This window comes from Leptonotus elevatus, chromosome 21, assembly GCF_054856555.1.
Source record: "Leptonotus elevatus isolate MCC_2025b chromosome 21, RoL_Lele_1.0, whole genome shotgun sequence".
NCBI lineage: Eukaryota > Metazoa > Chordata > Actinopteri > Syngnathiformes > Syngnathidae > Leptonotus > Leptonotus elevatus.
In genome coordinates, this window is record NC_141259.1 from 15,844,177 (window position 1) to 15,866,923 (window position 22,747).

At 45.6% G+C, this 22,747-nt stretch overlaps 1 protein-coding gene across 1 annotated transcript in view; it reads right to left on the reverse strand.

Annotated features, from left to right (window-relative positions):
- LOC147156148 (uncharacterized) overlaps nucleotides 1–21,795 on the reverse strand; it is a 30,274-nt gene extending 8,479 nt beyond the window's left edge. The window contains exons 1-17 of the mRNA XM_086066415.1: nucleotides 21,340–21,795; nucleotides 20,315–20,368; nucleotides 17,124–17,312; nucleotides 16,980–17,044; nucleotides 4,488–4,735; nucleotides 4,253–4,423; nucleotides 4,025–4,156; nucleotides 2,723–2,797; nucleotides 2,274–2,360; nucleotides 1,818–1,953; nucleotides 1,686–1,735; nucleotides 1,362–1,535; nucleotides 1,248–1,274; nucleotides 526–588; nucleotides 390–464; nucleotides 260–319; nucleotides 77–193 (exon numbers count right to left, since the gene is read on the reverse strand). Coding sequence (XP_085922541.1) covers nucleotides 77–193; nucleotides 260–319; nucleotides 390–464; nucleotides 526–588; nucleotides 1,248–1,274; nucleotides 1,362–1,535; nucleotides 1,686–1,735; nucleotides 1,818–1,953; nucleotides 2,274–2,360; nucleotides 2,723–2,797; nucleotides 4,025–4,156; nucleotides 4,253–4,423; nucleotides 4,488–4,735; nucleotides 16,980–17,044; nucleotides 17,124–17,134 — 1,491 coding nt within the window. The 5' untranslated portion in view covers nucleotides 17,135–17,312; nucleotides 20,315–20,368; nucleotides 21,340–21,795. The remainder of the gene's footprint in view (nucleotides 1–76; nucleotides 194–259; nucleotides 320–389; nucleotides 465–525; nucleotides 589–1,247; nucleotides 1,275–1,361; nucleotides 1,536–1,685; nucleotides 1,736–1,817; nucleotides 1,954–2,273; nucleotides 2,361–2,722; nucleotides 2,798–4,024; nucleotides 4,157–4,252; nucleotides 4,424–4,487; nucleotides 4,736–16,979; nucleotides 17,045–17,123; nucleotides 17,313–20,314; nucleotides 20,369–21,339) is intronic.
- Between the last annotated feature and the right edge of the window lie 952 nt (nucleotides 21,796–22,747).

The following is a 22,747-nucleotide window of genomic DNA, read 5'->3' on the forward strand; positions in this document are numbered from 1 at the left end:
GTTCTACTTTTGGGTTATTTTTTGTATGATCTTGAACATTTAATACGGCGTTAAAGTAAAGACTTGCTGCGCTTACAGGAAGTCCATCTTGTCCCTTTTCTCCGTCTTTGCCAGAAAGACCAGGTGGTCCAGGTATGACTTCCTGAGACGGGGGCCCCGGGGGTCCGCGGGGTCCTGGAGTGCCGGGGGGTCCCTGCGGAGGAAGTGATTATTACCTCCGTCATCGACACAGTGATGACATCATCATTTGCGTTCTCACTCGAATGATCTCCATATCGCCGTCAAAGTCTTCAAAGTCCGAAGCGGAGCCTGAACCCTCCTGACAAGAGCACAGTGGCAAAAATATTCAACAACTAAATGTTAAGATAGCAAAAAAAAACATCTGTTACCAAGAACTTGGGAGAGAAGCGGCCTGGAGGTCCGGGAGGTCCCGGAAGGCCCGTCTGTCCAACACCCGCGTCACCCTAAAGGCGAAGCCAACGTTATATTGATTCACGTTGATGAGAGAATTTCCTGCAAATGAACCTTTTCTCCTTTGGGTCCGGGCTCTCCTTGAAGGCCTGGGAATCCTGGTGGGCCCTGGGCTCCCTGAAAAATCCACCGTCTTGTGAGACAATCGATACGATGGACGTATGCAGCAACAGGCGCGCGCAGTGGAGCTCGTGCTACAGACTCGAGTCGCTCCGCACTCTCTCGGCTTTAGTTTCCATCCGATGTGGTCGACACGACTTTGTTAGCCTTGAGCTAATGGTGTTCCACAAGGTTCAATTTTGGGGGCCCTGCGGTTTTTCCGCTAAACATGAGGCAAGCCTCTTAAAACACATTTTTATTCAGACTCAGCATTGTTTTTAGTGTTTTCGGGTGTTTACTATTTGTATGCTGTTAACTTATTGTTTCAATTTTGTTTGTTTTTGTAATTTTTTACTGCTTTTTATGCAGTGATGATTGTTTTTAAAGTGCTGGAAAAATAAAGTTGATTTGTGAGTTGAGTACTTAATATATGAAATGAATCATTCATTCAAGATATTGCAAATTAATTTGCTCTGATCAATGTTCAAATGATCAAAATTCCATTTTCAAATATTTTTCTTGACTTTTCAATGAAGTTTGATTTTGATTGAGTAAAAAAAAGAAAGAAGAAAAAGCCGCATGAGAGCGCATATTCTTTGGAATGACACCAAAGCGATACAGGGCTGCATTTAGCATCAGTTAGCATGTAGCATTAACATATAACAGAATTGCCCTACCGGGATGCCATCTTCTCCTTTTGTTCCCTTGGAGACAAAAATAGTGCCGAAACGCATTTTATTCCATCATTCGAGTTGACTGCTGGTGTGAAAATAAGCATTAGCAAGACATACATTTTGTCCGTCTCTCCCTGCAGCTCCAGGAGGTCCCTGAGGTCCCAAAGGCCCCGGCGGACCGCGGGATCCGGGCTCGCCTGCCAATTCCGAGTCTTGTCCCGGGGGGCCGGCGGGTCCTGGGGGGCCCTGCGCGCCTGGCTCGCCTCTCTCGCCTTTCTGTGCCGCGGACACCTGGATGGAGGGAACGCACCTGTAAATAACTCAACAATGACTGCACATTCAATATTTATGTAATAAGCCCCGGGCAACACCATGAGGAACCTCGGGCAATGAGCCTCATGCTGCTTCACCAAATCTCAAAACATATGATGGTGGACTTACAGAGTTGGACTTGGGTTCTGCTGTTGCTGAATGGGCTGCTTGCACTGTAACTGAGTTCAAATGTCCAAATGTGAAAATATGGCCCACATAATGCAAATATGAACAATAAATATCATTTTTTTCTTTCCTTACCGGCAGATGTGGTGGTCGGCATTTCCTGCCCGGAAGCCTCTTCCACGTCGTCTCCAGTTTCATCGTCGTCGTAAGTGGTAGGCATCTCGGTGGGCGGGGCTTGGACCGGCGTACTGTACGTGGGGTGAACCAATTCCTAAGAAAATCACATAACATCAAATCTCTCATTCAAAAAAAAAAAAAAAGAGTCATAAAGACCATTCTAGTTTCTATCCTCCATCGAGTACTCCGTCGCCATGGCAACAGCATTCACACCAAACATCATTAAACGGACACTGTGTCCACGTGCCAGCAGGTGGCGCTCTACTGAAGGGGCAGCACTTTTACAGTACATACGGATTATTGTTCGCAAATTCAAGAAGTTGAAAGAAATATAAAATTCAAGTGTTGCTATTTCTCAAAAGGACGAAGATGACATGATGAAATATAGTTAAAAAAAAAGAAAAACTGCACTACCTCTTTGTACTCTCGCTCTTCCACAACTTTTTGGACTTCATCTTTTCTCTCCATGTCCTCGTAAGTGTCGTCGCCGCTTCCAGAAACCTGATGAAGACGCGTGAAAAACCATCATAAGTGGAGAGCAGATTTTTACTTGATTTTCTTACTTTTCATCACTTTTTCAAACATTTTTTTTATCTTTACATAGATAGATAGAAAGTTAGTATAGTTAGTTATTTTGTTATATGGAAATAACGTTCTTTCATTTTTTGTCAATTTGATTTTACGCACAATAAAAACAAAACAACAAGCATTAATTTGACAATTTTTTCCCATCTATTTCGACATTACGTACAAATACGACAACTGTGATGTTCCTGCAATGCACATTTTGGCCAGCAGAAGGCGCCAGGGCGCTCGCTGCCACTGTGTGTGTGCGCGCGCGCGCGTGCGTGTGGGCCTCTTACATCAGGGTCGTCCTCCTCGCACTGGTCATCACGGGCCGTGGGATCGGACTTGAGCAGCAGCTGCTGGATGGAACCCTGGAGGAAAAGAAAGGAAAGTCATGACGCGCGGTGGGTGGCGCACGCCATCAATCGTTAGCGTTAGCATGGAGGCTAGCGTGGCATTTCCCACGCAGGGCACAACATTTGACGCCCACTCAGAGATATGTGGGAAGTTTGTTTGTGTTCTTCCACTTTTTGGATCTTTGGGAACAGACAAGGAACTTTCCCAAGTTGTTCGCTGTACAATCAAGTGAACTTTTTAGGAATGAAGCCAGACGGCCTAATCGGCACCCGCTGCACTTTAATGATTGTTATTATGCTGTTTCTCGAGGTACACATTCTGAGAAGCATTATAGTGTTTATATATAGAGAAGCAGTGGATTTCATGCTATGAGGCAACGTTCTCCAGCTCGTTTCTCAGACTTGTTAGTCACCGGCACAAACAGCTGGAAGCCGACAAAGAGGAGCCGGGGGGGGCGGGTTAGTGCGGGGGGGGGGGGGGGTCGACCGAAAGATAAGATAAAGTCGTAGGCGAGAAAAAGTTTGCAGTGTTTCTGGCTGATGTCACCCTGCGACGCAATTTCTTCTCCACGAACAACCTTTCAATCACAGCAAAAGCAATTCTGCATCATACAATGGCGCACTATTCCCGCACTGCGTGTAATCCTGTGCCAGATACCGGAAAAAGCATCGAGATGTGCGCCACATCTGGGGAAAACAATAAAAAAGCTCACAAAACTCCACATCAGTTTGTGATGAAAAAGACAAAAACCGACTTGACGTATTTCTCCAGCACTTCAATCGACTTTTTGCACTTCTCACATTACCAGCAGAAGCTTAAAGATGGCAGGATACTTTTTTTCCCACACAGCTGCTTAATAACAACTCTATGGATCCCATAAACCAATTATGGAGGCTTTGCTGATATGTGTGGAAAAAAACATTGATTTAAGGTCATTCTCAAGAAAACGGATTGTTTTTTATCAAAAGGTAAGCAGAGCTGCATTGATGTTTGCTGGACTCAGATTAGCATGCATTTTGAGGACGTATAAGAGGACATATTATTGGCTGGCAATCTTGTTTTCAGTGACGGTGCCAGTTGAGGCCTACAAATGTCCTTTTTTTTTTTTAACGATTAGGAAATCATTTCCTGGAACAGAAAACGCTCAACGTCCATCATTCAATTGAACTTTATTAACCTCACACATTTGCCTTTTTATCATTGATCGGTTGACATATTGAAACGAGAGTGTGCAAACTCACCACAAAGTTGGGCAGGCCGGCGGCCCCCGCGCTGCCCACGAAGATCCCCGAGCTGGGTTCGAAGGTGAGCGGCCGACGGCTTCTGACGAACGCCACGCGGTGGTACTCCTCGCAGTCCATGTAGAGACGCACCTGACGGAACAAAGGCCATTGAACCTCTCCAACGTTTGGCCTGAATTTGTGTCCAGGCAAGACGGCGGCCATTTTGTGAGGCGTGAGCGCGCCTACCTCGGAGCCCTCGACCGCCAAGGTGAACCTGGCCCACCGTCCCGTCAGCTCGGCCATCTTGAAGGAAGCCGCCTCCTGGGTCTTGCCTCCGGTGGTGGGGTCGGCGTAGTAGAAGAGCACCCTCTGGGAAGCGTCCTCCACCTCAGACAGAGCCACGCCCATTTGGACCACCTGTAAGACGACAAACGGGGGTGCAAAGTCAGCCGCTGCGGTTGGAAAGACGACAAGCGCTTACTTTTTGTGCCGCGTCGGTGATGGCGAACAGGACGCCGCCCTGCCGCGTGGTGGGCTTGGCCGTGACGGTGACGGAGAAGTCGTAGTAGAAGGGGTCTGGCAAGACCGACTTGGTGACGCGGGCCACGTTGGCGCCCGGTGCGAAGCTGTAGGCGGGGAAGCCCTGGAAGCCCGTCACGAAGGAGACGGTCTCCGGGAGGGGCAAACCGATCAACTCGGTCAGCTCCTGGTTGTCATGACGACCGTCGCCTGGACACACGACACGAGAACGCTCAGAAAACACAAGTGGGGGGGAAGAAGTCCAGCTGGTTTTCCAAGTCCAATATTTCAACAACAGCAGTTCCACTAAAGTTCTGTAGATGTCAGTAGTGCACTTACTACAAACTCGGGTTGACCTTTCATTCTTTCTACAAACAATGCTGTTGACTATTGTTGCTGTTCACACATAATTCTTTTTCAGGTCAGACACAAAAAAAAAAAAGGGGAGTGGTGGGACGCTAAGCTAAGCTACGCCAAGCTAAGTTACGTTTTTCATTTCTAAGAGACTTTGGCGAACAAATGAATGAATTTAAACAACAGCTGTGCCACAGAAGTCCTGTAGGTGGCAGTAGAGCGTTTTCAAAATGCTGTGGATCATCAACACAAATCAAGAAGAAGACATTCTCACCATTTGTGGATTTGAACTGCTAATGCTAACAACAAAGCAACATGCTTCAAAAGATGCTAACAGCCCTCATGTGGCTCTGCAACAGGTTTGCAAACAGAAATGGCGGATGCAGGATCCTGGATCGGATCTCCTAAAACGTGTACCTAATCAAGTGTCCACTAAGCATCTCATAAAACATCACTCGAAGCACACTGCGTTGGATTAATACGGATTTGTAGCAGATTTTTCCACATTTATTTCTGCTTTGCTCGCTGGAAAGTGGCAGCGCGTCTTTTGAACGACTCCCTGGAGGCCTGACATGTCGAAAACGTGCTATAAATAACACGCGTCCACGTGGAAAATCCGCCGTCCACCTTCACCAGTACAATAAACAAAAAGTGGGACAGGCCAGAGTGAGGCACGCACGCACACACACGTGCAAACAGCTGCTTTCCCTTAGCGGGACACGCTCTAATGTAGCGCCCCCCAGTGGCAGCTCACCCGTGCACATCTGGAAGGCATTAAGGTCGCGCTAATGAAGTCGTGCAGCACAAAGGCAGCTCCTGTAAAGTGGGTTGAGCGCAAGGTAAGAGCCCCCGTGGGCCACTAACGCCCCCGCCGCAGGAAGCCAGGCGTACGTCTGCCACATGTCCTAATTGGACCGCGACACTCCTCGGTGCCGTGTTTTTTTTTTTTTATGCGACTCACTCACAACTGCGCATTATTGACAATTTCTTGATTAATTTTTGCTGCCGAACTATTGTTGTTGCTATGCAGAATGACTTTTCTAATAATGGTGTTGTTGACTTTGGTGCTGCAAGATGGGAATTTCCCCACTGGCGTGCTAATGACGGATTAGCATCCCCTCCGCAGGCCAAAATGACGAGGGAGGAGATGCAGCCGCTTCCCGGCCAGGTTGGCGGGCCAACATTCCCACAGCTCGGACCGTGACATCACTTCATGATCGGACTCAACAGCTGGAAACGTCAATGCACTCGTGTCTTTCGTTCAACTTCTTAAGGGAAGGCCACCGGAGTGTCACGACCAGGTCGGACATCGGCCATGTTTTTTTTGGCCAGGATTTTAGAGGCGGGGAACTTCAACATCCATTCCGCTCGCACCTGCACCGAAGCGAGCGTCGTCCACGGAGGGATCGTTCGAGATCAGGCCGGGCCAACAAACGGCCTTTTTTCCCGCCAACGCGCCCCCTTGTGGTAGGATTCCACTCCAGCGTTCATTCCGCACATGTGGATAGCAACCGCCGTTTACATGCTTGGTCTCGGTCCCGTTGACGAGGATCCAAAAGAGGCAAAAAGGTTACACGCTGCTGGCGAATGTTTCAAGTGCCGCTTCGAATGTTTGGACTTAACAATCGGGAACAAGCAATTTAAATCAATCTATAATTGCTGACAGTTGCCACAAAGTGGCAGCAAAGCACTTTTTTTCCTATTAGACAAGGATATGGCCTGGCAGACTGTCATTCCTTGGCACAGATGCCACCAAAATTGTGACTATTCAAAAAAAAAAAAAAACTACACTCTAAAAACAGTTGGGTCAAAAATAACCCAAATAAGGACCGATGCTCTACTTGGGTCAATTCGACCCAACTTTTTGGATTGTTTTATTCCAAATGACCCAATTTTGATGGAGTGGATCGGTCCATTTTTGATCCATCATTGGGTTGCTTTTGACCCAATTGTTTTTAGAGTGTAAGGACATTTAATATATGTCTTATCGTCAGGGGTGGAAGAGCGAGTCAAGCCGAGTGATTAGACCACAAATGCATTTAAAAAATAAAAAAAATAAAAAAACCTCCACTGATGAGAAGCAGGCGCAATTAAGATATGCACGCTTGTCATGCGCTCATGCAGATGAAGTTTTGATGGCGGCTGCATGCTGTGAGATCACTTCGACATTTGCTTGCTATTAACATGACAAATTCAAGCATATTCATTATGGGAGAGCGGGTGGGTCACACGCACGCGCACGCACGCACGCACGCACGCACGCACGCACGCACGCACGCACGCACGCACGCACGCACGCACGCACGCACGCACGCACGCACTTGGCCGATACAAACAAAGGCTGGTTGCCAAGCGTGACGTTTTGTTCATGTTTTGGGTAAACGGAGCCGAGTCGAAGGCTGACTTCATTCGGCTCCGGGAAACAATAATGAGAGTGAAGAACAAAAAAGAAGTCCGCTGACCTTGTTGGCTCGGGAGGAAACGAATCGCCAACAGCAAATGTTTGCAGGGAAATTCCACTGCAGGCCGTCGCCGGCCATTTTAATGAAGTACGAGATTCACCGCGATGGAAGACTTCAGTTGCCTTTTCCGCGTCTCGGACTTCAATCTGGCAATTGAACGGACACGGTCACAAAATATAAAATACAAACTCGTTTAAAAAAATAATAAAAATCTAAAAAAATCTAAATTCATGAAAAAAAATTTTTTTTTAAGGCCTACATTTTTTGTATTTTGCCGTTTTGTTGTTGTTGTTTTTTCAAAAGTATTTTCTTAAATTGATGGAGAACCTGACTTATTGCCCTTGAAGGTAATTCAGAATCTTTTTAATTTATATTTACAATTATAGAATTCCAATTATGAGTATTTCATCTCATCCTTGCTGATGTCACTGTTTTCAAGTAATTCGAACACGTGTTACTTTCATGTACAAAAATCCATGAAATCGTTTGGAATTGAATGTTTGCGGAGTTTTTATCATGTTGATATTTAAGAACAATTGATGTTCCATAAATATACGATACTGGATTCAACTGAATCGAATGGAACTCTTGTGAATGGAAATCCAATTGATTGAGGAAATTTGTATCGAAAGCCAGCCCTATTGATTAATTCATCATCACAAAACCTGCGTTGGCATTGTTTTTTTTTTTTTATTATTATTATTTTTTTTATTATTTTATTTTTATTTTTTATTTTTATTGTATTGTATCGCGGCGTCCTTGTGTTGTCTTTGGCGCCGCAAAGGATGACTCAGTGTTGCCGGCGGCGCTTGTAACATGCAAGCTCGCACCCTCGCACCCTCGCCCCCCCCCCCCCCCCCCCCGGGCCATCTCATCTCCACTCGAGACGTTCATTCATCATGTTGGCTTCTTCTGTTTGTTGTCTGAGACGTAACGACGCTGATGACGACACACGTTTGTGTCACAGCGTGTACAAGTACAACAAGGCGCTCTAGTCCAATTTGCAAACACCAGACAGAAGAATTAACGTATGGATCCCAGAGGAGCGCCGGGACATTTATTAATTAAGCCATAAATGTGTTGCCGTGTGGCCCTTGGCCAAAACATCTGACCCAGCGGACTGAGGATTAGGGGTCCCTTTTATGTAAATACTCGTCTTGGGGGCCCCCCAAAAAAAAAGAAGACTTGATCCAAGTCATCTTTACAAACGACTGCTTCTGAGCAAGGCACTGACCCCCCCCCCGGCTGCAACCCCAAGGGCCGCCGGACTGACCCAACCTTCTTCCTGTCTCACTCGAGCGCTGACTCACGTTGAGAAAATGTGACGGAGCAAAAGCAGAGCCCGAATGCTCATATAAGGAATGTCTCAAGTTGCGATCCAAAGAAAGATGGCGCTTTCGCCACAGGCCAAGCGGATCGAGGAGAATTTTGCCCCTGGCCCGGTTCTTGGGACAACATTCCCACAACAAACATACAAAGACGCGCGCTGTATTCCGACTCTGAAGACTTTCCGCTCAGGCTAAAACATGGAGATGTTTGGATTGCGATGGTTCTGATCTGTTGACATTTGAAATCGAAACAGCGATCGTGAGAGAGAAATTCTCTCATCTTATTTGTGGGAACAGAAATGAGACGACCTCGGTATCAGGAAGTGACCTCGGTATCAGGAAGTGACCTCGGTATCAGGAAGTGACCTCGGTATCAGGAAGTGATCTCGAGAGGGATCGTGGATTCGATCGAATCCATCTGAGCGTCTACGCAATCCAGTTGGGCCCAAATGGATTCTGCGCAGCACGTCCTCAGTTTACAAGAACCTCGTATGTCAGGACCATCAGAAAATGAGGACCCCCCCCCCCCCCCCTCACCGTAATTATTTGAGTGGAGACCTTCAGGGCTCAGTCCTTGCAACATTCAAGAGCATCCAGATGTGAAAACCGGAAGAATCCGGACCCGAGTAGGGCTGTGCACTTTGGGACACAATAGGGCCTTCTGTGGGACAGGTAAGGGTTGGGGGGACGGGCGTTCGTCAAGCGGTTCGAGCAGCACATTCTTGCGTCTCATCCAAAATTCATTTTAAGCAGGATTAGGACTTGACTTTTCTTCAAGAAACGGACATCTTGACTGTGTGAATCCACGAGGACCAACGTTGAAAAAGACGGCGGTCCAAATATTGCAACCTTCATGTCAAAACATGACAAGCGGTTCCCAGTGGACCGGAAAGTGTCAACGTTATCCCACTTTCGACTTCCCGGCATGCTGACGCGAGCTGGCGGGTCGAGCCAAATAGTTCAACCCGGTACGTCTTCGGCACGAGACCCAAAAAGAAGACGCGAGCTGGAGACGACTTTCAAGTCGTGCAAACACGCCGAGGTGCGACTCAAACGTTAACATGTGCGACTTAACAGCAAGCTTTCATCTTAGTCAGCACTCAGCCATAAAAAGCCCCCGAAGACAGCAACCCCAGCCCCCCCCCCCCCCAAATCCCACCCAGCGGCGGACGCCAAAGCTTTGCAGTCAGCTGAAGGTTCACCATGTTTGTGTTCATCGCATTGTGTAACTTATCCAAACTGTTGCTACAGAGAAAAGATGGAAAGAGAGAAGAGGGCAGGGCGGGCGGGCTCGGGTTCGGGCGGGCGCTTGTGAGTGATACCATCTGCTCTGGCTCGACTCCTCAGTCACTCCAGTCGACGCAGACTCCAACGCGGACACTTCCAGAGAGTCCCGCTCAGCCTGGAATCCTGGGAAAAGGTTCCGACACGGGTGCCCGCACTTTGCAGAACGTTCGCCGCCGCTCTCACAGATATTTTGGGGGGGTACGAATGAAAAGCAGAAATGCTGACACCAATGTCGCAACGCGTCCAATTCAAAGTTCCTTCGCTAATTAGTCGGGTCCAGAAACACCAGAAATCCCGGCCGCGGGTCCGTTTACAATCATTGTCACCAGTGGAATGACTGATTACCGTACGAGGTGGAAAAAGTTGGATAAGTCAACTTTGAAAATATAGCGACTGAAATAAAATGAAATCACATTAAAAAAGATTTGATAGTAATCAATCAGACCTTATCGATCGATTTGATTCCTTTCCAATGCCGGTTTTCCTCATGAACGGTCGGCGGGAGAGCTGAAGCCATTCTTGACATTGGACCGGACGTTTACGTACAAACGAGATCGCGTTCACGGGGATCGAGATCTTCAATCAACACAGGAAGAAACGCGCAAACGCCACACAGGGAGGCCATAGCAGAGATTCAAACACCGAACCTAAGAACTGCAAGACGCCGGCTCACCACTCAACCAGCGCGCTATAAACAGTTGTGGCAAATTCGACTTCATTCGGTTTTCATGATTCTGAAAGTCCTGAATTCGGTTTCCGGAACTGAAACTGAATTCATACGCTTGCAGTTGTGTCGGAAGAGTTTGGAAGAAGCTCTTTTCTGTTGCCAGGGTCCAACGTAAGCTCCGCCTACCGAGCCTCCGTGAAGGAAGCCGCGAAGGCTCCGACCGGACCTCGAGACGTTCGGACATCTGATCAAGAGCGGAAGAAGCTCGTCATTGCTGCAAATTCAATATTCTGTCGCATTTCTGTGTGACGCCAAGCGCTAGCGTTAGCATAGCGTTCAAGGGCCCCCGGGGCAGTCCTAGGTCCTAAGCAAGCACGCGAGGTCCAAGATCTTGAGGAAACTTCACCAGTTGAAGTTTAAGCATGTGTGCGTGCGCGCGCGCGTGCACGTGCGTGTTTGCTCAGGCCGTAAAAGCTCTCCAGATTTGGAAGCGACGGCTTCTCTCCTTCCTAAAACGGCGCAGGTCACATGTGTCTGCCAGCCAGCAAAAAAAATCCACAAACAAGCACGCGCTGGCGGCCCGTCAGTTTCCCGGGATTCTCTTTGGAGCGCGTCGGGTCAATTCCTGCTCCAGCTGACCAACTGACAGCCACGTTGATGCATTTTCAGCTTCTAAATTTTTCCATTTGGCCGGAATGCGAATGATCTGCGAGACAATCGGGTCCAGGTCGTGCCCGGCAAACAAAATGGCTTGCTGACGCTAGCAAATGAAAAAGCACCTGCTTTGCCAGTGGGCCGAGTTTTGATTGCAGAAAGTCAGACGTGGCCAAAAAAAACACGTTTTGCTTCGTTTGCTCTGCCAGAAGCGCACACTTTATCCCTCAGGACTTGTTTGACTTTACCACCAATTTCAACTCGTTCTTGTCCTTTTCTGGCCAAGTACAGACAGTGAATCATTTCTAAGATCTTTTACGGCTTTCTTTTACTCGCATCGTGAATACCGGCAGTCATTGCTGGCATAACACAAAACGCGGAAAAGGACTGCTTTGTTTTTGCCGCTCATCATATCGCAGGAAAACAAGACCACGCCGATGGCAAGGCACTTTTAACTCGTTTGCTCCAAAAACGTATAAATACGGTCTATATTAAATATTGATACGTTAAAAAAAAAGAAAGGTTTTTTGTATGCTGGAGCATACAAAAGGCTTTGATGCAGAACCTGAACTGAAGAGAACGCTTAAAGCAAATGGTAATTACTACAAACATGGCCAGCAGGGGGTGTCAGAGTATAAGAGATCAACCAGGGCCGTGTTGCAAAAAAAGGTCTTTTTGTCAGTGTTTTCACCAGGAATGTGAATATTGATGAAACTTAGCTATATTCTAATGCTAATTGCTGCGAAACAAAAACCGATAGAAACATACTTTTTTTTCCTGATGAAAGAAGAGACTCGAATCTTTCTTTTGGCAGCTTCCATGTTTTATAGCAATAGAACACAATATTGTGTGGGCCTTGCAAAATCAGTCCAAATCCAGTCAAACAGCCGGGAGCAAAGGGGGTTGCTTCAGTGAAAAGGGCTGCCGGTCAATGAGTTCATACCGTGAACATTGTGACATCATTGATAATCATGTTTTTTTCATCAAAGCGTCTGGCGGGCCAGACAGAAGCGGCGAACCAAACATGAGCAACCTCCGCTTTAGGCAATAAGGAGATCGGAAAGGCTTGCTTAGAGACGACCTTCGTCAGCATCTTTGGAATTTGGAATTGTTAGCGTAGCTTACATTTGCAATGCTAATTGAATGAACGTTGGCTCTCCATGACGAGGCCACCACAAAAGCGGAGGGGAGCCGCCATGTTGAAGATCGCAGCGTGACCTCCGCAACGTGCGCGCGATGATGAAGAGCCAAACCGAAATTCGGTGCAATTGTCTATTCGGGTGAATGTGAGACTGATTTGAATTTAAAAATGTAGAACGCAAAGAATAAGAGAATGTGAAAAACGCTTCCTGAGCTTTGAGCTTATTTTTGAAATTGTAACGTTTGAATCCGTTGAGATATTCTGTAATAATAATAACAATAAATACCAGGAATTTGGGTGTGAAGTAACCCAACGAAACATAAAATCAGCTTACATTCCGATGGTGACCAAAAGAAAACCACATTCTTTTTTTCCTCGTCCTCATCTCGCTGGTAAACGTCAACACTGCAACGGGTTGCGACTTTCCTAATAGAAATATTTAGAAAATAAAAGAGCAGCCGGCGGCTCGGCTCGGCTCGGCTCGGCTCGGCTTATCACCTTCGGCCGGCCGGCGGAGCGTAAACTTCTGTTCATCGAAGCGACCTTGTAAGACGGAAAGCCCAAGTGTTCGCGTTTACCAGCCGACCGTCGGAGCAAACTTTCATTTGAGATGCTGATGAGCTGCTTGCTTGCTTGCAGTGTGTTGAAAAACAACGCAAACACAGCTGCGGCCCAGCTGAGCAAACACAACAATAAGACAACAAAAGTAACGCAAGCGGCGTCAATGAACCGCAGAAACAAGATTTAAAGCTCGCTAAGAATGAATTAACAACGACGGGTTTAATAGAACGGCATCATTTGGTACGAGATTCAAATGTCGTCGTTTTTTTTTTTGCGAGGACGTTGAAGGCATCCTTCTCGCCGCACTCTGCGGCCTTCTGGGATGACGACGACATAAACAGTACCTGCTTGTTTTCAGCGCCATCTCCGCGTTCCGCTCTGACCAACACTTTCCATGCGAGGCGCTCCAGACACCAGGATGCCAAAAAGCGCTCCCAGATCAACAAACACTGTGACGAGCGGCCGCGTTGTTTTTGGGATGTTCTGCTAAAAAGCTAACACGCTAACATGCTAACAAACCTCACAGAGAAAAGTCAGGATTGTTTCTCAAGCTTGGAACAGTCTTGTGCCCTGAAGATGAACCATTTGGAGCCAGCCAGCCTTTTTTTACATTTTAGAAGCATCTGCCCTAGCATGCTAAAAGCGAACATCATCAAGGACATGACATGGATGCGGGTTTCTTCTTCTTTTTTCTACTTTACAGCTATCGCTTACAGCCCTGAAACCACATCAGGAACGAGGAAGTTCCACTATGCAAGCTGAACTGCTTCAAATGTATGACATTGAATCAGCCTTTTGCCAAACTTTAGAAACATATAAGCTAACATGCTAACAGCTAGCCACGTCACAGACAAGACACAAAACACTTTGTAGTCGCGGTAAGCCATCGAACCAAACCAAACCACGAAGTGACCACGTTACCTGAAAACACTGAACAAGCCTTTCCCCACATTTTAGAAATGTTTGAGCAAAAATGATCAAACAAATGTCTAACCAAATGTTGTAAACGCTAACAACCATCACAGAGAAGCCATGACGCCTCCCTAATGTTAGCGCCCTCAACCAGACGAGGAAGTGCCACAACCTCAAAACCGTTGAAACTGCTTTGAGCAGACCTTAGAAATGTCTGAGCTAACATGCTAAAAGCTAACAGCATAGAGAAGCCACAATGTTCAAAAAACCAGAGCAAAACATTTGGCTGCAAAGGACAAACTACCTCAAGCTTTTCCCACACTTAAGAGATGTCGAAACTAATGTGCTAAAAAAAAAAAAAAATCCCAAACAACCACTTAATTCTTTTTTTTGGTGTTCTTGTATTGAAATTGTAAAATTACAACTAGACTTCAAACCCAAACTTGAGGCCGTCACTTCCTGTGTTTGTCTTTTTTTTTTTTTAAAGAAAGTCCAGAACTCAGAGTTGATTGTTGTTTTGTCGCGAGTAAATTTAGCCATTCCTGTTTCCCCTCTCGTGTTTTGATTTGCCGCCCTCCATTTAGATAGCACGCCACTCCACGCCGCCGTCACTTCCTGCGTGGGGAATTTTAAACGTTTCCTTTTCAAAACACGCTTTGAAGTTCATTGTGATGCACAAAAAAAAAAAAGGGGAATAAAGTCGAGGGGAACTCATTAATCAACGCATAACAAGGCACATTTGACAGTTTGGTGGCAAGTGGAATGTGACGTTTGCGTAGCGTAACTCTTCCCCGCTTTATTTACCTCAACTACAGAGTAGAGACGACGCACTCATTATTTAACCTGCGAAGTTGGATCAGCACATTCAAATTCATTAACATCCATTTAAATATGCAATGTTATTAAAAAATGGTTATTATAAATTTGTTATCTCATCTGTTTGGTAATAACGTATTTTCTGATTGCGATGTGGCGGTTGGCCCGTGACGTCATTTTTGGATGCCGCAAGACCGCAAGACCAGATGATGAGCGCCATCAAAGCGCAGCAGAAGCCAAGTCGGTGTTTAGACAAGATCCTGACAGGACGCAGCTTTTGGAAAGAATTACAACGCTAAGCTACTACGGATGAGAGGCTCGCCGGCGGAGCGTTCGCTCCAAAGTTGATTGGATTTGGATCGGGCGACAACAGTAGCTTGCAAAATTGGTGGCAACGATGTGCACTGATTTGTTTTGGAACGACTCAAAAACATGCTCGTGCCGCTAACAGTTCCCAGAAACACAAAATCCTTTCAAAATTGACATCAGAAAAGTTGTCAGCCGAAAGCCTCATGAAACACATTAGCTAGCATTTTAGCTTTAGCTTGCTGAATGATTTTTCTGAATTAGCGCAAACATTTTTGTTGTAAAAGCGAATTGTCTTGGAACCTTGTGAGAATTAGCATATCCAAGTTAGCAAACTGATGAATTAGCCTGTTGGTTTTAGCTAAGCTAGAAAAGGTAGCAAATTAGCTCACGTTAGCTACATTAGCTGTATGGTTAGACTTTATGGCTCGAAAACGAAGCGGGACAGGAGAATTGAACCAATCATTTGTGTGTGTGTGTGTAACTCGCCAATTACTCGAAAACGGCGGTTGCTCGTTTGCACTCAAACGTGAGTGACCTCGTGCACATTTAGCCAACCTTGCTATAGCAATGTAGCAGAAAAGACTTGAAAAAAAAAACACAAACAAGTGGTTTGCTAGCCAAATATTTAGCAGCTGTAAGTGCTAATGAGGCTAGGCTAATCAAACGATTAGATTTGGATCATACAAATACAAATAAACACTAATATAGTGCAGAAAGATGAGCTGACTTTTATCACAGAGCACTTTTTTTTTTTTCCCAGGCGAGCTTTTTTTTCTTTTGACTTTCCCGACCGACAGACAATCCCGCTCTGTCTGAAGGGGGTCCGCTCTCGTTAAGGATCAGGTCCCCCAATTACCGCTAACGAAGCAGCACAATGCCGCTTTTGTCACGCGCCGATCACAGTTGCAGATAATCGCTTCGGCCGGCACCGTCCCGCGGCCAAACGCTCGCTCGCTGGACAATTCATTAGGTACGCCTGCGCCAGATGACGGATTTGGTCAAAATATTAGGAACATCTGTGAGCGTGATCAAGTGTAGTCACTGAGAATCTGCAAAAAGAAATATCTTCTTGTAAAGCTTCATCGTTGCTTATCGATGCCACAAGATGGAGGCAACATTGGCGTACCTAATCAAGTGTCCAAGATGTGATGTTACCATGGCGACAAAAGCTGGCGAATAAAGTTTTATTGGGGAATTTAGGGGACTTTTGCCTTGCTGGCAAATAATTGCTAGGAAAAGCTGATGTTATCAAACGCATCGCAAACTTTTTGTCGGCGTCGTTAGCGTAATGAGCGCCGGCCATTCAAAAGTACACGTCCTGATACTTTTATGACCTTTTATGACCTCATCTGTGGGAAAGCAGAAGTTCCCTTTGGTTTGAAAATGCGGCCCCAAAGGAGGTTGAAAGAAATCAAATTGATTGACAAAACGCCAGGAAAATGTGATCGAAAGAGAAGACGAGCACGAGCAGGAACAGGCGCAGGATTTGCACCGCGTTACTTTGGATAAGACGCGCTTGCCATCAAAAGGCAACAAACAGCCAAATGCTTTTGTGGAGAAGCTTATAAAGTGTTAAAAAAAAGAAGATCCATTTAGAAAAGGTGAAATTTCAATATTTGTCAGGCAGCGCCAGACTATTTGGGAATACGGCTGACTCGGCAAATTTCGAATCCTCAAAGCCCACAGAACAACTTTTGCAGTCCACATTGTTGACCTTCGATTCGTTCGGTGTCATCCAAATAAAAAGGGAAATAAACTCAAAACCAAAAATAGTCATTTTTGCTTCGATTGCCGTCTTGGAAAAGGACAAACAAAAATATCAGAATGAAAATAAAGCAGACGCAAAGTTGGCCAAACTTCAACAAAACGTTTGCAAGTTTTTTTTTTTGTTTTTTTTTAAACGAGCAAGCCTCACGCGGTCGTTCGTCCCCGAGTCATCTGGTGACGCGTCGTCAAAACTCACCTTCCAGCCGGTCACCCGCCGACAAACTCCAGAGCAGAAATAGTCCAGCGCACCAGGCAGGAATCCTGCACGCACGCACGCACACACAAATCCAATTCAAAGTTCTTTTCAAACTTTTCCATTTCAGTGTGTTTGTTTGTTTACCGTGAGTTCATCTCCGCAGCTTCGGACCGCCGCCAAACTCCGCTCAAGTGAGAGAGATGCAAGTCCACTCGGACTCCTGCCGCTTCGCTCCGAGCTTAAAAAGGCCGGCTTCTCCTCCTCCTCCTCCTCTTCCTCCTCCTCTTCCTCCTCCTCCTGGTCCAAACAAAGCAGCTTCAGTGCACCGGCTCCCTGAAAAATGGGCGGGAAGGAGTTTGAAACCCGATTCCGGACCACCAACCTCTAATCCCGACCCACCCCCCCCCCCCCCCCCCCAACACACACAGCAGTCAAGTCATCCTCGTCTTCCTCACTTTCACTTTGATGTCGCGCGTCTTCCCGTGTGGCCTTGACCTCAAAACATCCATTTCTCTTTCATTATCCCCCGAACCACTTCAAATATACATTCAAAGCTTCTTCTTCGATGTCATTCCGCTCGGCCAACGTCGCCTTTTTGCAAGCACGTGACATTTGCCAGCATTACAAAACGTACGAGCAACAAAGTCGGCAGTGGACGTCAACAAACGCGTCCCAAATAAGCGTCCCATCAATTGGACGACATCTTCAAGTCATCGGATAAGAACAGTCAAGACTGTTGCCAAATAGTGAGCCCTCATCGAGTTGACTCCTTCTAAAAAAATAGTAGCTCCTTATTTAGCAGCGACATGACAGAAAGTTGACACTCCGACTCCTTTTGGACTGCAACGGAGGAAGACTTTGAACAAAATAGTGAGACATTTGCCAAATAGTGAGCCCAGAAGACCACGACACGACAGTACTTTATTTGGACGCGTGCTTACAGTAACTTGGACAATAAGTGAACAAACTACCGGGATAGGCTCCAGCACTCCCGCGACACTCGTCAAGATGAACGGCTCAGGTCATGGATAACCACATGATCAATTAATTAAACACTGCCATCTTGGCCTCCTAAGTTGCCAGCCTTTTCCAACCCCGCCCCTTTTATAAAAACATTTTGAACCGAGTCAAACCTTTTGAAATCGAGGATTGGTGGGATCGTAAACGCTGTCCCGCTTTGTTGACTTAGCAGAGGCGGAGCGGCGAGAAACCCACGAAAAGCACTTGTGAACCCGGGGACGGGCGAACAATCAAACGACATCATCTCCAAACATCAACAAGCTCACATTTGTTTTGTTCAGGAATGGATATATTAGCGGCCTAGCTAGCATACACGTGCATATATTGTATTTCTTCGTGTACAATTTTCCATTCACATGTGCATACTTCAGTGGCCGCAATGCTAACGCTAGCATCACATTGGAATGTCCGCACATCAAGTCTATTTTCTGGGAAGAACGTGATGAGTGATGTCACGGTCCTTTGGTCCGCCACCTTGTCTGGCCTCAAGAGTTCTTGGGGAGGTGGGGGGCCACTTGGAATTTCCCTTGAGCAAACAAACATGGCGGCGTGGCGATAAAGACGGCGTTCCTGACAGCGTGGGACTGATAGGCGGCGCGCTGGCATGCGAGGGACGCCGCTCCAGAGGCCGCATTGTTGATAAGCTGCTCGCGCCTCGCGCGGCGGAGGCTTCTCACCTCGCTTTCAAGACGACGGCCATTCGCACGCAAACTCAACAACTGTCACGCCAGCACCTGAAATGTTGCCTGTTTTCAAACAATCTTGACTTTTTTCTGTTACCAGAACAAATTCACATTTTTTCTTTTTTTTTTTTTTAAATGTAAAACAAACGTTTTTGTGTTATGAGAAAAAAGTTATATTTTCTAATAAGAATAAAATTGTCACGTTAACGAGAACAAAGTCGGAATTGATCGAGCTGTTGAATGAAGTCCAATTTTTCCAAAATGAAAGCACGGAAGAAAGCCACATTTGAAAAAAAGACGATTTGAAAACGCAAATGTCGGTCGACGCAATGAATATTTGAACTCACGGAGAAACAGATTCAACAATATTTGCATGCAAAAAAGCTACAAATGTCACTTCATTGTGAAAATCTTCTTTGTTTATTATGACTGTTTGCATGATACGACGTCGTCACAGAGCAAATGAAACTTGTAAGTCAAGACGATTTCGTAACGCAACGGCCACAGCAGCAATGCTAATTTTGTTAGCCTGTCAGTGTATGCTAGCATGAAGCGCGCCGATTCGGTTTTCTGGTCTTTGCTTGGGTTTGTTTTATGCGTAAACTTCCAACTTGAACAGCTTCAAATGCAAATGCTTCACTTTCTGCTGCTTTTTGCTCTCAACTCAAGACAGGAAAAAAAATCAGCCAAGCGTCAGCTCATATTTTGGAACACGTCGTCGGGTCACTTGAGACAACGCTGTATTATAACCATTTCAGTTATTATTATTATTATTATTAGCATCCCTTGGTTTGCAAATGTTTCTGTTGACATTCTCCTTCATTTGCCAATGAGTAACACAAATTAATATTCATGACGGAAGCCATTCATACTAACAGGAGTTTTTTTTTTTTGGGGGGGGGGGGTATTTTATGTGGAGGGGGGGGGGGTTATCTGTGTGTTTGTGTGTACTTTGAAGCTGAAATCCAAATGTTTAGTTGACAAAAGAGCAGCCACCGACAGAAGGTTGTCAGAGGAAAAAGAGGGGCTATGTGGGGGCTTATTTGGGGGGGGGGGTCGGTGGATGGGGTATTTGTCTATCTGTGCTAAGAGTGATTGGCAGCAACTTGAGCTGAAAGGTCACGTCTGCTTTTAAGAGTGAAAGTTGATCTTTAAAAAAAAAAAAAAAAAAAAAAAAAAAAAAGCCCTCAAGAAAGTCCAACATTCCGCCTCAAGAATCACTCAAAGTGCTCAACTTGAAAATCAGAGCAGAATGCAAAAATCTCATCAGAAGATGAGCTTGAGATTTGAAAAAGACTATATAACAATCCTGTGGCGCCGTTTTGTTGGGATTTTAAAGTAGTCGGCAGAGAGGTGCGTGCGTGCGTGCGTGCGTGCGTGCGTGCGTGCGTGCGTGCGTGAAGCAGCCAGACTCTGTTCATTCATGGCGCGCTTGGCCTGGCTGCAGATGCTGGCGGAAAGTCAGGCGGAAAAAATGAAGTGGTGCGCGTCTACGAGGAGTCTCCTGTCGGGCTTGGGTTCATTTATCACAAATTGGAAAATGGTTACGTCACTCCTGGTTATCGTCAACATCAATACGCGTGCAACCTCACCTTTAAGCCTCCTTTGAATTGTTGTAAACACAAACGTTACCTTGCTTTGGAATTGCACCTCCGCAAGGCCACGCTTTGCCATCCACAAGTTGACCTAAAAAAGAAAAAGAAAGAAAGTATAGGAAGTCTTCCATCTTGTGAAGAAGACTTTACACACAAACCTGTGGTTAGTTCCTTTATTATAATAATAATATATATATATTATTAAACTTTTCTATTTCCTCTACAGTCGACCGCCGCCATTGGTGAGAATTTACGACTGGCCCGCCCACAAAGAGCAAAAACACATTTGATTGACATCAATTGAAATGCAATAAAAAAAAAATCTTCAAGAAATACTGATAAAAGTTAAACAAAAAAAGTGTCTTATTTCACGGAGCTAATCAATTCTCTAATTGTCAGTGGCGACATTTTGTGGTTTGTTATTAACCCGAGGTTGACGAACATCTCGTTCTTTCTTTTTGGGTACACAACCTTGTGCAATGCCGCCATCTTAAATGCCTTTGTTTTGTTTTGTTTTCTTTCCCTGCTTTGAAAATGCGCCTTGCAAACAAAATGTTTCTCTCTCCCGAGGACGTGGAAAGTAACATTCGAGACATCACGCAGACTCGGCGGGAATGTCAAGGTTTTCGCTTTTGACTGAAAATTCGCACGAGCGCACACTGACGCATTTTTGCTCTTTGACATCGAAAGCCAAACACTTCTTTTTTTTTTTTGCAACAATCCTCGGCTGAGATCAGAATTGTTCATCGTCGTCACTCAACACAAATTTGCAGCCGGGCAGCACGACCCTCCAACCTCACAACTGCGGAGCAGATGTGCTAACCACTAGCGCACCGTGCTGCTCATCTTATGTTGCGTTTTCTATCATTTCCTTTGCTCGAGTCGTAAGAACGCCAATCCCGACATTTGCGCAGTTGTGTGCAATGTTTGTGCCCATTAACATATTTTCCAAATCATTGTGAACATTGCGCTCCAGCCAAGTGTTACATCAAATCATTTCCACTAAACCTCTGCAGTTTTTCTTTTGTCCTGAGACGAGCAGACAGATGGACGGACGTTTACCTCAACACTCCCGCTCGCTCGGGTAAATCCACCAAAACTTTTCCACTTTCCTTCTCCCATCGTGTGCTCAGCATTTGTTCAGGAAGGAAGGAGCGGGAAAGCATGACAAAAAAAGGAGAGAGAGAATTTTCACAGCTTTAATCAACAAAAGGAACAAATGACAACCTGGTCAAGGACGATCCGAAAGTAAAAATAAAACATTTAAAATTTCAGGAAACGTAACTTAACTTCATGCTGCATTTACATGTCAGTCTACATGCATAATTGTAAACCTTAAACAAAAAAACACTAGTATCTTGCACGTTTTTATTCTTCGGAACATAAATAATCATTAATGTTCTTCTATTACTGGACTTTATTTGACGTTTTTGTAAGGGAAAGGGCAAAGACGTCACCTCATTTTCCACCTGAGACAAACATTTCCACCACTTCCTGCTTTTCTTCTTCTGCTCTTCTTACCTTTGCTGAAACGAGCATCCTACCACCTAGTGGCAACTTTCTGTATGACTTTATCACGACAACCCTGCCTACTGACCTTGCTGATTTTCTTTTTCTTTTTTTTATATAAAAGGGAGTGACCACAAACTTTTACGCGGTGTTATAATAAGTATTGTAATCCCCCCCACTAATGACGACTAATGTCCTCTCCCAAGAACACTTTCCATTGTCTGCTCGGACAACAGCAAAGCCGACAAAGAGAAGAGAAAACGCTGAGGTGGCAACTTTGGTGTTCTTCCTCCACAGAAGCCAAGAATGACGTCATTACACCACAAAAACCAATCTCCTCCTTGATGACAACATGATTGTACAACTTTCTTCTACTCTGATTGGCTAAAGCCACTTTTGTTTTTTGGCTTGCATTTGACGGACAGAATGTCAGAAATGTTATTTAGATTTTTTTTTCTCTCTCGAAGGAATCACGTCAGATTTCTCTCATCCTCGGCGTCGGGTCCTAATAAGCCCACGCGGCGGCTTTCAAGTGAAGTTTCAGCTTGTTGGAGGAGGTACTCGATAAGCTCTTGAGCCCCCACCCGTACGCTTTCCCACAGGGATGAGGGTCTCCACGGGTTGTGTGCGACTCACCAGCCATGATTGGGGGGAAGAAAAATAAGAAAGCCTGTGAATCATTTTAGACATTCTTTAACGAGATTGGCTGCAATGTCTACGTGTGTATGTACACAGCACGTCCACACGGGGGCGCCGCATATTTGTAGCAAATATGCATTATATATATAAATATATATAGAAGTGTTTGTGTTATGTTTACAAATCAAACGCAACACTTTCTAAGCAGTCTAGATTTATTTGTAATTGGGCAACTCCTTTAAGACTTTGCATCACCAGCAACCAGCAAATCGATCGTTTACATGACACGTGAAAAGATTAGCCTTAATATTAGTTTTAGGTA